The sequence below is a fragment of the Anolis carolinensis genome, unplaced genomic scaffold, assembly GCF_035594765.1.
Source record: "Anolis carolinensis isolate JA03-04 unplaced genomic scaffold, rAnoCar3.1.pri scaffold_7, whole genome shotgun sequence".
In the NCBI taxonomy this organism is placed as follows: domain Eukaryota; kingdom Metazoa; phylum Chordata; class Lepidosauria; order Squamata; family Dactyloidae; genus Anolis; species Anolis carolinensis.
The window spans coordinates 39239157-39253051 of NW_026943818.1; the positions used below are offsets into that span (position 1 = coordinate 39239157).

Here is a 13895-nt window from a genome sequence, read left to right on the forward strand (position 1 = left end):
CCGTGGTTGGTCATGGGGTGTCTGTGTGCCAAGCTTGGTCCAGGTGGAGGTGAGTGAGGGTACTGCAAATCCCATCATCCGTGGTTGGTCATGGGGTGTCTGTGTGCCAAGTTTGGTCCAGGTGGAGGTGAGTGAGGGTACTGCAAATCCCATCATCCGTGGTTGGTCATGGGGTGTCTGTGTGCCAAGCTTGGTCCAGGTGGAGGTGAGTGAGGGTACTGCAAATCCCATCATCTGTGGTTGGTCATGGGGTGTCTGTGTGCCAAGCTTGGTCCAGGTGGAGGTGAGTGAGGGTACTGCAAATCCCATCATCCGTGGTTGGTCATGGGGTGTCTGTATGCCAAGCTTGGTCCAGGTGGAGGTGAGTGAGGGTCCTGCCAATCCCATCGTCTTCCCGTTTCCCCCGGGGCAGATGGCCTCCGCCACCGATGCCCGCTACGGCCAGAAGGAGTCCTCCGACCAGAACTTCGACTACATGTTCAAGATCCTGATCATCGGGAACAGCAGCGTGGGCAAGACCTCCTTCCTCTTCCGCTACGCCGACGACTCCTTCACCCCGGCCTTCGTCAGCACCGTCGGCATCGACTTCAAAGTCAAGACCATCTACCGCAACGACAAGCGCATCAAGCTCCAGATCTGGGTGAGCCTCAATGTTAATAACAATAACAATCATCATCATCATCATCAAAATAATAGAGGGTTGGAGGAGACTTCTTGGGCCATCTAATCCAACCACCTTCTGCCTTTCTGCACCAAAACATAATCAAAGCAACCCACACAGATAGCCACCCAATAGTAGTAGTAATAATAATAATAATAATAATAATAATAATAATAATAATAATAATAATAATAATAATAACTTTGCTTTCCATCTTCTGCCAGGGCATGTTCTTCTTCTTTCACTGCTTGTTTGACTTGCAAGAGTCCTCTGCCCCCTGATCTTCTAGGCAGATATAGCCGGTCAACATCACTGCGAGGGTGCAGTGAATGATGAATGGTCATGAGTTTTCTTGTTTTTCTGTCCAAATTGTCCAGTTCCATCTGTGTCCAGTTTATGATGCCAGCAGTATATCTTATGACAGGTATGGCCCAGGTGTTTATGGCCTTGATGGTGTTGCCTCCATTGAGCTTGCTTTTGAGAATTTTTCTGACCCTTTGTGTGTATTCTTTGCTGACCAGTCTTCACATGTTCATGCTTGATGTTGTCCAGCTGTAATATGCCCAGATATTTATAGGCCTCTGGCTGGTGACACTTTATTGTTTGGCCATTGGGCATATTTATGCCCTCACTTTCCATGATTTTTCCCTTCTTCAATGCCACTGTCGAACATTTGTCCAAACCAAACTCCATGCTGATATCAGTGCTAAAAATTCGGACACTGTTAGTCAGAGACTGGATTTCAGTTTCCGTTTTTCCATACAGCTTCAGGTCATCCATGTACATCAGATGCGTTGCTATTATTATTATTATTATTATTATTATTATTATTATTATTATTATCTGGTCTAGATCTACACTGCCCTGTATTGGTTTCCTTGCACAGTCTGCATTTTGGGTCATCAGCTGATTTTTCGATCTTGGCCTGAATGGCCTTTGTCCTGATGTCTTGCTCCTGGGCTGCAAGGATCAGGCCTTCTGTCTCCTTCTTCAGGGTCCCATTCGTGAGCCAGAGCCAGGTCTTCTATTATTATTATTATTATTATTATTATTATTATTATTATTATTATTATGAATTGCCTTTGTCCTGATGTCTTGCTCCTGGGCTGCAAGGATCAGGCCTTCTGTCTCCTTCTTCAGGGTCCCATTCGTGAGCCAGAGCCAGGTCTTCTATTATTATTATTATTATTATTATTATTATTATTAATTGCCTTTGTCCTGATGTCTTGCTCCTGGGCTGCAAGGATCAGGCCTTCTGTCTCCTTCTTCAGGGTCCCATTTGTGAGCCAGAGCCAGGTCTTCTCCTTGTCAGCTTTTCCTTCCATTTTGTCAAGGAACTTTCCATGCAGTATTTTGTTGTGCCAGCTGTCAGCTCTAGTTTGTAGTGCGGTTTTCTTGTACTGATTCTGCTCTGTAGTGCGGTTTTCTTGTACTGATTCTGCTCTAGTTTGTAGTGCGGTTTTCTTGTACTGATTCTGCTCTAGTTTGTAGTGCGGTTTTCTTGTACTGATTCTGCTCTAGTTTGTAGTGCGGTTTTCTTGTACTGGTTTTTTGTCTGCTGTGCTTTGAGGAGTTTCTGATTTGTGACTTCAATCAAAGCAGGTTCTTCACTTTGCTTTCCATATTCTGCCAGGGCATGTTCTTCTTCTTTGACTGCTTGTTTGACTTGTAGGAGTCCTCTGCCCCCTGATCTTCTAGGCAGATATAGTCGGTCAACATCACTGCGAAGGTGCAGTGAATGATGAATGGTCATGAGTTTTCTTGTTTTTCTGTCCAAATTGTCCAGTTCTGCCTGTGTCCAATTTATAATTCCAGCAGTATATCTTATGACAGGTATGGCCCAGGTGTTTATGGCCCCGATGGTGTTGCTTCCATTGAGCTTGCTTTTGAGAATTATTATTATTATTATTAATGCTATTTAGACCAGGATTATGGTCAGCATTTAAAAGGTGAGCGTAAGATTGGAGTCAATACGGGTAAACAATGGCCTTTCTCTTCCAGGACACGGCCGGGCAGGAGCGGTACCGGACCATCACCACCGCCTACTACCGGGGCGCCATGGGCTTCATCCTGATGTACGACATCACCAACGAGGAGTCCTTCAACGCCGTCCAGGACTGGTGAGTCTTCCCTTGGAAATCTGGGAAGAAAGAAAGAAAAAGAGAAGGGAAAGAAGGAAGAGAAAGGAAAGGAGAAAAGGTGTGAAGGGAAGAAAAGAAAGAAAAAGAAGGGAAAGGGAAAGAGAAAGGTATGAGAGGGGAAAGCAAGAGGGAAAAAAGGGAAAGGGAAGGTAGAAAAGAAAGGAGAAAAGGTGTGAAGGAAAGGAAAGAGGGAGGGAAAGGAAAGGAGAAAGGTTGTGAAGGGAGGGAAAGGAAAGAAAGAGGAAAAGGAGGGAAAGGGAAGGAAGAAAAGAAAGGAGAAAAGGTGTGAAGGAAAGGAAAGAGGGAGGGAAAGGAAAGGAGAAAGGTTGTGAAGGGAGGGAAAGGAAAGAAAGAGGAAAAGGAGGGAAAGGGAAGGAAGAAAAGAAAGGAGAAAAGGTGTGAAGGAAAGGAAAGAGGGAGGGAAAGGAAAGGAGAAAGGTTGTGAAGGGAGGGAAAGGAAAGAAAGAGGAAAAGAAGGGAAAGGGAAGGAAGAAAAGAAAAGAGAAAAGGTGTGAAGGGAAGGGAAGGAAAGAAAGGAAAAGAAGGGAAAGGGAAGGAAGAAAAGAAAGGAGAAAAGGTGTGAAGGGAAGGGAAGGAAAGAGGGAGGGAAAGGAAAGAAAGAAAAAGAAGGGAAAGGGAAGGAGAAAGATATGAGAGGGGAAAGAAAGAAAGAGAAAGAAAGAAAGGAAAGAAAGATATGAGAGGGAAAAGGAAGGAAGGAAGGAAGGGAGAAAGGTTGTGAAGGAAGGAAAAGGAAAGAAAGAAAAAGAAGGGAAAGGGAAGGAGAAAGGTAGGGGAGGAAAAGGAAAGAAGGAAAGAGAAAAATAAGGGAAGGAGAGAAGGTAGGAGGGAAAGAAAAGCAGAAAAAGAAGGGAAAGAAGGAAGAGAAAGGAAAGGAAGAAAGAGGAAAAGAAGGGAAAGGGAAGGAGAAAAGATGAGAGGAGAGAAAGGATGGATGGATGGAAGGAAGGAAGGAAGGAAAGAGGAAAAGAAGGGAAAGAAGCAAGAGAAAGGAAAGGAGGAAAGGTATGAGGGGAGGGAAAGGATAGGGAGAAAGAGGAAAAGAAGGGCAAGGAAAGGAGAAAAGGTGCGAGGAGAGAAAAAGGAAAGAGAAAGAGGAAAAGAAGGGCAAGGAGGAAGAGAAGGGGAAGGAGGGGGCCCTGGCCTTGTCCTCCTTCCTTCTTTCCTTTCTTCCTCCGTCCATCCGTCCGTCCGTCTGTCCGTCCGCCCCTCCAGGTCCACCCAGATCAAGACCTACTCGTGGGACAACGCGCAGGTGCTGCTGGTGGGCAACAAGTGCGACATGGAGGACGAGAGGGTGGTCTCCTCGGAGCGGGGCCGCCAGCTGGCCGAACACCTGGGTGAGCGGGGCAGAGGGAGGGGCCCCAGAGGGCATCTAGTCCAGACCGCTTCAGTTAGGCCGGACGGCACACTCAAAGCCCTCCCGACAGATGGCCATCCGGCCTCTGTTTTAAAACCTCCAGAGTTGAGGAAAGGTTGTATGAAACATACATTATATTAATATCTATATATATAAAAGAGTGATGGCATCACGGCAGCGGACAAAACAACAAAACTACAGGCCCCCCAACCTCGAAATTTGACAACACAATCCATCATCCACGCCTCTAGGTTGATACAACAAAAAGAAAAGAAAAATAAAGTCCTAATTAGAGAGAGAGGAATAATTGCTTTTATCCAATTGCTGCCAGTTAGAAGGCTAAGCTCCTCCAACTTGGTCTCCTAGCAACCCAATAAAAAATAATAAAAAACACTAAAAATTAATACAATAAAATACTATCATAACAGAAAATAACTAAAAATAATACAAGAAAATAATAACATATAATAAATAAAAATATAACTTACAATAACATTAATAAAAAAATGCAAATAATGTCAAATAAAAATTACACAACAATTTTTAACCAATACCACCACCACTTTGCCACAGCAACGCGTGGCCGGGCACAGCTAGTAATATATATGTGTGTGTGTGTGTATATATATATATGTGTGTATGTATCTGTGTGTATATATGTGAGTGTATGTATATATATTAATGTGTATGTATATATATGTATATATGTATGTGTATATATATTTATGTATGTGTGTTTATATAAATGTGTGTGTACAAGAATTGTATGTGTTTATATATATATATATATATATTAATTTGTATGTATATGTGTGTGTGTGTATATATGTGTGTGTGTGTGTGTATATGTATGTATGTGTTTATATATATATAATGTGTGTATGTATATATGTGTGTATGTGAATATATATGTATGTATGTTTATATATATATTGTGTGTATGTATATGTGTGTGTGTGTGTATATATATGTTTATATGTATGTGTATATATATATATGTATGTATGTGTGTTTATATATATTAATGTGTGTGTTTATATTAATGTGTGCATGTTTTTGTGTGTGTGTATATATATATATGTATATATGTGTGTGTATGTGTATATATGTTTGTATGTGTTTATATATATATTAATGTGTGTGTATATATATGTGTGTTTATATATATATATATATATTAATGTGTGTATGTTTTTGTGTGTGTATATATATATGTATATATGTGTGTGTATGTGTATATATGTTTGTATGTGTTTATATATATATTAATGTGTGTGTATATATGAGTTTATATATATATATTAATGTGTGCACGTATATGTGTGTGTATGTATATATATATATATATGTTTGTGTATGTGTATATGTATGTATGTATGTATATGTGAGTGTGTGTATATATATATGGATGTGTGTTTATATATATATTGTGTGTGTATATATATGTATGTGTTTATATATATATATATATATATATATATATATATATATATATATATATAAATGTGTTTGTGTATATATGTATGTGTGTTTATATATATATTAATGTGTGTGTATATATATGTATGTATGTGTTTATATATATATATACTAGCTGTGCCCGGCCACGCGTTGCTGTGGCAAAGTGGTGGTGGTATTGGTTGAAAATTGTTGTGTAATTTTTATTTGACGTTATTTGCAATTTTTTATTAATTTTATTGTAAGTTATCTTTTTATTTATTACTAGCTGTGCCCGGCCAGGCGTTGCTGTGGCGAAGTCTGGTTGGTTTTTTTTTGTTTGTTGGAGGCAAGTATGAATGCTGCAATTGGGAAAAATGATTAGGATGTAATGGCCTTGCAGCTTTAAAGCCTGGCTGTTTTCTCCCTGAGTGAATTTTTTGTTGGGAGGTGTTAGCTGGCCCCGATTGTTTCCTGTCTGGAATTCCCTTGTTTTCAGAGTGGTGTTGTTTGCGATATTTTATGTGCTTCTACTGTCTGTGGCCCTGAGAAAACAGAGGATTTTCCAGACTTCGATGATGGGAATACTTTGTTGGGAGGTGTTAGCTGGCCCCGATTGTTTCCTGTGTGGAATTCCCCTGTTTATTTACTGTCCTGGTTTTAGAGATTATATTGTTCTGCATTATTCTATCCCAGTAATTATTTCATATTAAAGAAGAATCTCACTTATCCAACATTTGCTTATACAATGTTCTGGATTATCCAACGCAGTCTGCCTTTTCATAATCAATGTTTTTGTAGTCAGTGTTTTAAATTCCTTGTGATATTTTAGTGGTAAATTTGTAAATACAGTACAGTAGAGTCTCACTTATCCAACGTAAACGGGCCGGCAGAATATTGGATAAGCGAATATGTTGGATAATAAGGAGGCATTAAGGATAAGCCTATTAAACATCAAATTAGGTTATGATTTTACAAATGAAGCACCAAAACATCATGTTAGACAACAAATTTGGCAGAAAAAGTAGTTCAATACACAGTAATGCTATGTAGTAATTACTGTATTTACGAATTTAGCACCAAAATATCATGATATATTGAAAGCATTGACTACAAAAATGCGTTGGATAATCCAGAACATTGGATAAGTGAGTGTTGGATAAGTGAGACTCTACTGTAATTACTACATAGCATTACTGCGCATGGAACTACTTTTTCTGTCAAATTTGTTGTATAATATGATGTTTTGGTGCTTAATTTGTATAACGAGTACCTAATTTGATGTTTAATTGGCTTTTCCTGAATCCCTTCTTATTATCCAACATATTCACTTATCCTGCCGGCCTGTTTATGTTGGATAAGTGAGACTCTACTGTATATTTCTAATCTTATATTATCTGCTCAGAACTGGATTATATGAGGCCCCTTCTTCACCGCTGTATAAAATGCACACTGAAGTGGATTATATGGCAGTGTGGAGTCAAGATAATCCAGTGCAAAGCAGATAATGTAAGATTATAAATGGGTTCTATAGCTGTGTGGAAGGCCCTTGAGTCTACACTGCCATATAATCCAGTGCAAATCTGAAAATCTGTGGAAGAGGCCTAAGTGAGGCCTAAGTCTGCCTGTCCCCTAACTGAAACCTGGCTGTCCCTTGGCTGGTTGCTAGGCAACCAAGTGGGCAGAGATTAGCCCTCTAAACTGGCAGCAATTGGATAAAAACAATTATTCCTCTCCCTCTAATTAGGACTTTATTTTTCTTTTCTTTTTGTTGTATCAACCTTGAGGCGTGGATGATGGGTTGTGTTGTCAAATTTTGAGGTTGGGGGGCCTGTAGTTTTGTTGTTTTGTGAATTGCCGTGATGCCATCACTCTTTTATATATATAGATATGTATGTGTGATTATATATATATTAATGTGTGTGTATATATATGTATGTGTTTTTATATATATATATATATATATATATATATATATATATATATATATATATATATATTAATGTGTGTATGTATATGTGTGTGTGTATATATATATGTATGTAGGATGTCTTTTTGGACCCTCTGAACGACCACGATGATCACCCCGGGTTGTGTCCCCTCCTTCCCCGCAGGGTTCGAGTTCTTCGAGGCCAGCGCCAAGGACAACATCAACGTCAAGCAGACCTTTGAGCGCCTGGTGGACATCATCTGCGAAAAGATGTCCGAGTCGCTGGACGCGGCCGACCCGGCGGTGACCGGGGCCAAGCAGGGCCCCCAGCTGAGCGACCAGCAAGCCCCCCCGCACCAGGACTGTGCCTGCTAAGAGACTCCCGCCGGCGACCCCAGACACCCCCTTGTCCCCCCCCCTTGCTTCTCGACCCCCTTTGCGTTGCGGGGGCGTGTCCAGACCCCTTCCCCGGGACGGAAGGAGCGGCGGTGGCTTTTAATGATCGACGTATTTATTTATTTATTGGTCTCTACATATTTATACTTCCCTTCGGTGTACTTCCTGACCCGTCCCTCCCCTTCCTGACCCGTTTTGGGGGTTTACGGTCCAAAAATAAGGTGGTGTGTTCAAAAGGGGGGCCTTTATAAGACCCAGTAAAAGGACCCTCTTGCGGGGTCGCAACGTCGGGAACACGTTGTATGGATTGACCTGTATTGATACTACGTCGTCGTTGTTTTCCTAGCTTGTTTTGAAGGCCAGGCTAGGTCTCTAGGTTGAGCATTTCTTTCCTTTGGTGTTATTTCCGCTATCCCTCCTTTCTCCCAGTATAACACTGGTTTCGGTACTTCGTTACAAGTAAGATTCGTTATACTTCGTTATAAGATTTGGCTTGCGAGATACGACACGATACAAGATCTTGGCTTGCAGTTGCATCCAGATGCAGGTCAGGACCCTCTCTGACTTGGTGGCCATCTATTTATATTATCCCCCTTTTATCCCAGTATAAGACTGGTTTCGGTACGTTGTTACCGAAACCCTATACCTTTTGTCTAAGTTGATACTAGTTCTTGCGAGATACGATACCAGATCATAATCCAGATGCGGACCAAGACCCTCTCTGAGTTGGTGGTCACTTATTTTTCTTCTTTGTGTTGTCTGTGAAATGCTCACATATGGTAGTAATTGCGCTTGAGCCCCTTTCCTCCCAGTATAAGACTGGTTTTGGTACTTCGTTACCGACCAATGTGACCCCGTAATTCAGAAATTATTGCGTCCAGATATGGACCAGGACCTTCTCCGACTTGGCGGCCATTTATTTATTATTATCCTCTTCGCTTCCCAGTATAACACTGGTTTTGGTACTTCGTTACCGACCGATGTGACCCCATAATTCAGAAATTATTGTGACCTTCTCCAACTTGGCGGCCATTTATTATTATCCTCCTCACTTCCCAGTATAAGACTGGTTTCGGTACTTCGTTACCGACCGATGTGACCCCGTAATTCAGAAATTATTGCGTCCAGATACATACCAGGACCTTCCCCCAACTTGGCGGCCATTTATTTATTATTCTTGTTTTCCAGTATAAGACTGGTTTTGGTACTTCGTTACCGACCGATGTGACCCCGTAATTCAGAAATTATTGCGTCCAGATAAGGACCAGGACCTTCTCCGACTTGGCGGCCATTTATTTATTTTCCTCCTCACTTCCCAGTATAACACTGGTTTCGGTACTTCGTTACCAACCGATGTTGCCCAGTAATTCAGAAATTACTGCGTCCAGATATGGACCAGGACCTTCTCCAAAATGGCGGCCATTTATTTATTATTATCCTCCTTGCTTCCCAGTATAACACTGGTTTCGGTACTTCGTTACCAACCGACGTGACCCCGTAATTCAGAAATTATTGCGTCCAGATAAGGACCAGGAACTTCTCCGACTTGGCGGCCATTTATTTATTTTCCTCCTCACTTCCCAGTATAACACTGGTTTCGGTACTTCGTTACCAACCGATGTTGCCCAGTAATTCAGAAATTACTGCGTCCAGATATGGACCAGGACCTTCTCCAAAATGGCGGCCATTTATTTATTATTATCCTCCTTGCTTCCCAGTATAACACTGGTTTCGGTACTTCGTTACCGACCGATGTGACCCCGTAATTCAGAAATTATTGCGTCCAGATATGGACCAGGACCTTCTCCGACTTGGTGGCCATTTATTTATTATTATCCTCCTCGCTTCCCAGTACAACACTGGTTTCGGTACTTCGTTACCAACCGACGTGACCCCGTAATTCAGAAATTATTGCGTCCAGATATGGACCAGGACCTTCTCCGACTTGGTGGCCATTTATTTATTATTATCCTCCTCGCTTCCTAGTATAACACTGGTTTCGGTACTTCGTTACCGACCGATGTGACCCCGTAATTCAGAAATTATTGCGTCCAGATATGGACCAGGACCTTCTCCGACTTGGTGGCCATTTATTTATTATTATCCTCCTCGCTTCCCAGTACAACACTGGTTTCGGTACTTCGTTACCGACCGATGTGACCCCGTAATTCAGAAATTATTGCGTCCAGATATGGACCAGGACCTTCTCCGACTTGGCGGCCATTTATTTATTATTATCCTCCTTGCTTCCCAGTATAACACTGGTTTCTTTACCTTGTCCAAGTCGATACGGGTTTCTTGGATCTTGTCTTGCAGTTGTGGCCAGATGTGGGACTCTCTCCGACTTGGCGGTCATTTATTTCTTATCCCTCTTTCCTCCCAATATAACACTGGTTTTGGTACATGGTTACCAACGGATGTGGTCCTACTTTGTCTCCGTTGATTTCTTGGATATTTGTAATTGTTGAGTTTCTTGGATCTTAGTTTGCCATTGCGTCCAGATGCGGACCAGGACACTTTCAAAAATGGTGGTCATTTATGTTTACAATCTCTCCCAATATAAGACTGGTTTCGGTACCTTGTCACTAACGAATGCAGCCCTATACTTTTTGTCTAAATTGATACGAGTTCCGACGAGATCTCAGCTTGCAATATACGATACGATATGAGATCTTGGCTTGCAATTGCATCCAGATGTGGACCAAGACCCTCTGACTTGGTGGTCATTTATTTATCCCTCTTTCCTCCCAATATAAAAAACTGGTTTTGGTACATCGTTGCCAATGGATGCAGCCTATACTTTTTGTCTGAGTTGATACGAGTTCTTACGAGATTTTGGCTTGCGAGATGCGATACAAGATCGTGGCTTGCAATTGTGTCTCTGACTTGGTGGCCATTTATTTATATTATCCCCCTTTTATCCCAGTATAAGACTGGTTTTGGTACATGGTTACTGAAACCCTATACCTTTTGTCTAAGTTGATACGAGTTCTTACAAGATTTTGACTTGCGAGATACAATACGATACAAGATCTTGGCTTGCAGTTGTGTCCAGATGCGGACCAAGACCCTCTCTGACTTGGCGGTCATTTGTTTCTTCTTCATGGTGTCTATGAAATGCACACATATGGTAGTAATTGCTCCTGAGCCCCTTTCCTCCCAGTATAAGACTAGTTTCGGTACTTTGTTACCAATGGATGTGGCCCTATACTTTTTGTCTTAGTTGATACGAGTTCTTGCGAGATTTTGGCTTGTGAGATGCGATACAAGATCGTGGCTTGCAATTGTGTCTCTGACTTGGTGGCCATTTATTTATATTATCCCCCTTTTATCCCAGTATAAGACTGGTTTCGGTACATTGTTACTGAAACCCTATACCTTTTGTCTAAGTTGATACAAGTGGTCATTTATTTATCCCTCTTTCCTCCCAATATAAGTTTAGTTTCAGTACATCGTTGGTGATGGTTGCGGCCTGTATTTTTGTCTGAGTTGATACGAGTTCTTACGTGATTTTGGTTTGCAAGATTCAATATGATATAAGATCTTGGCTTTCAATTGCGGATAAATGTGGACTAAGACCCTCTCTGACTTAGTGGTCATTTATCCCTCTTTCCTCCCAATATAAAACTGGTTTCGGTACATCGTTGGCAAAGGATGCAGCCTATACTTTTTGTCTGAGTTGATACGAGTTCTTACGAGATTTTGGCTTGTGAGATACGATACGAGACCTTGGCTTGCAGTTACAGCCAGACGTGGGCCAAGACCGTCTCCGACTTGGCGGCCATGTATTTATATTATCCCTCTTTCCTCCCAGTATAAGACTGGTTTCCGTATATCGTTGCCAACGGACGCGGCCCTATACTTTATGTCTAAGTCGATACGAGTTCTTACGAAATTTTGGCTTGTGAGATACTATACGATATGAGATCTTGGCTTGCAGTTGCGTCCAGACGCAGGCCAGGACCATGTATTTATATTGTCCCTCTTTCCTCCCAGTATAAAACTGGTTTCCGTATATCGTTGCCGACGGACGCGGCCCTATACTTTATGTCTAAGTCGATACGAGTTCTTACGAGATTTTGGCTTGTGAGATACTATACAATACGAGATCTTGGCTTGCAGTTGCGTCCAGACGTAGGCCAGGACCATGTATTTATATTACCCCTCTTTCCTCCCAGTATAAAACTGGTTTCCGTATATCGTTGCCGACGGACGCGGCCCTATACTTTATGTCTAAGTCGATACGAGTTCTTACGAAATTTTGGCTTGTGAGATACTATACGATACGAGATCTTGGCTTGCAGTTGCGTCTAGACACGGGCCAGGACCATGTATTTATATTATCCCTCTTTCCTCCCAGTATAAAACTCATTTCCGTATATCGTTGCCGACCATGTATACAGGACCATGTATCCCTCTTTCCTCCCAGTATAAGACTGGTTATCGAAACCCTGTACTTATCCCTCTTTCCTCCCAGTATAAGACTGGTTATCGAAACCCTGTACTTATCCCTCTTTCCTCCCAGTATAAGACTGGTTATCAAAACCCTGTACTTCGTGTCTAAGTTGATACGAGTTCCGACGAGATCTCGGCTTACGAGATACGATACTAGACGCGGACCAAGACCCTCCCCGACGTGGTCATTTATTTTTCCCTCTTTCCTCCCGGGTTTGGGGACACAGTTCCTCGGATCCCGCTCTTTTCCGCCCAGCAAAAAGGGACACTTCACCTTCCTTCCGGCTTGTATAGACCCCCACCCCTTGGCCCGGCTTTCCCTCCCTTCCTCGGTGTACAGAAATATCCGAGAAAAAGGAAGATTTTGGGGTGTTTTCCCCTCCCGGCTCCCCTTGTACATAGACGTAGGTTGTGCCGTGCTCGTGGACCTCGCCGTGACGTGGTTTTTTGGGTTATTTTCGTGTGACGTATTTATGTCCTTTTTATTTTTTAAGAAAACACAAGGTATCGCCGTGACGGTTTCCTTTTTTTTCCAGTTGCTTGTGAGTTGTTACTCATCCATGTATGTATATATATACATATACACACACAGAGAGAGAATTATTTTAAAAAAGAGAGAGAGAAAGCGATGCCGGGAGATGGTGGCGGGGTATAAAATTATTATTATTATTATTATTATTATTATTATTATTATTATTATTATTATTAAATCACGACCCTTTGGGTGCAATTTGGGAAAAGATGGGTTTTTACGACGTATTTTGGGCTCATGTTTCCTTTTCCCCCTGTTTCAGGGATGCTGCTCTCTCTCTCTTTTTGTCAAGTTTACTTCTATGGGGAAATAAATAAAAATAATAAAAAACAAATACACTGTACTGTATGGCAAAAAAAGAAAACAACAAAATAATAAACCTGTCGGAAGTGTCGAAAAAGAATTTTCAGTTCCGTGTGTCGTCGAAAGGCTTTCGTGGCCGGAATCGGGAAAGGGCTAACACCTCCCAACAAAGGACTCCCCCAGGCAGGAAGCAGCCAGGCTTCTTCTCCTTCCTTTCTCGTCCTTCCCTCGTCCCTTCCTTCTTTCCCTCCTTCCCATACTTTTCCCACCGCTTTTCTCCTTCCTTCCCTCACTTCTTTCCCTCCCTTTTCTTTTTTCGTCCTCACACTTCCTTCCTTTTCTTCCCTCTTCCTTCCCTTCTTTCTCCCTCTTCTCTTTTCTCCTCCTTTCCTCTCATCCTTCCCTTCCATTTCTTCCTTCCCTCTTCCCTTCTCTCCTCTTTCCTTTCCTCGCTTCTTACCCTCCTTCCCTTCCTTTTCTCCTTCCCTCCTTTCTTTCCTTCCATCTTACTTCTTTTTGCACTCCTTTCTTCCTCTCATACTTTTCCTTCCCTCTTTCCTTTTTTCCCCTTTTCTCTCCTTTTCCTCCTTTCCCTTATTTTTCTCCTTTCTTCCTTCTCTCCCTCTTCTCTTTTTTCCTCCTTTCCCTTGTCCTTCCCT

The 13895-nt window shown here is 41.9% G+C and overlaps 1 protein-coding gene across 1 annotated transcript in view; it reads left to right on the forward strand.

Annotated features, from left to right (window-relative positions):
- The window catches only part of rab3a (RAB3A, member RAS oncogene family), a 33435-nt gene extending 20099 nt beyond the window's left edge, over window positions 1–13336 (forward strand). Inside the window, exons 2-5 of the mRNA XM_062959984.1 lie at window positions 413–640; window positions 2663–2781; window positions 4039–4163; window positions 7735–13336. Coding sequence (XP_062816054.1) covers window positions 413–640; window positions 2663–2781; window positions 4039–4163; window positions 7735–7925 — 663 coding nt within the window. The 3' untranslated portion in view covers window positions 7926–13336. The remainder of the gene's footprint in view (window positions 1–412; window positions 641–2662; window positions 2782–4038; window positions 4164–7734) is intronic.
- The last annotated feature ends 559 nt before the right edge of the window (window positions 13337–13895 follow it).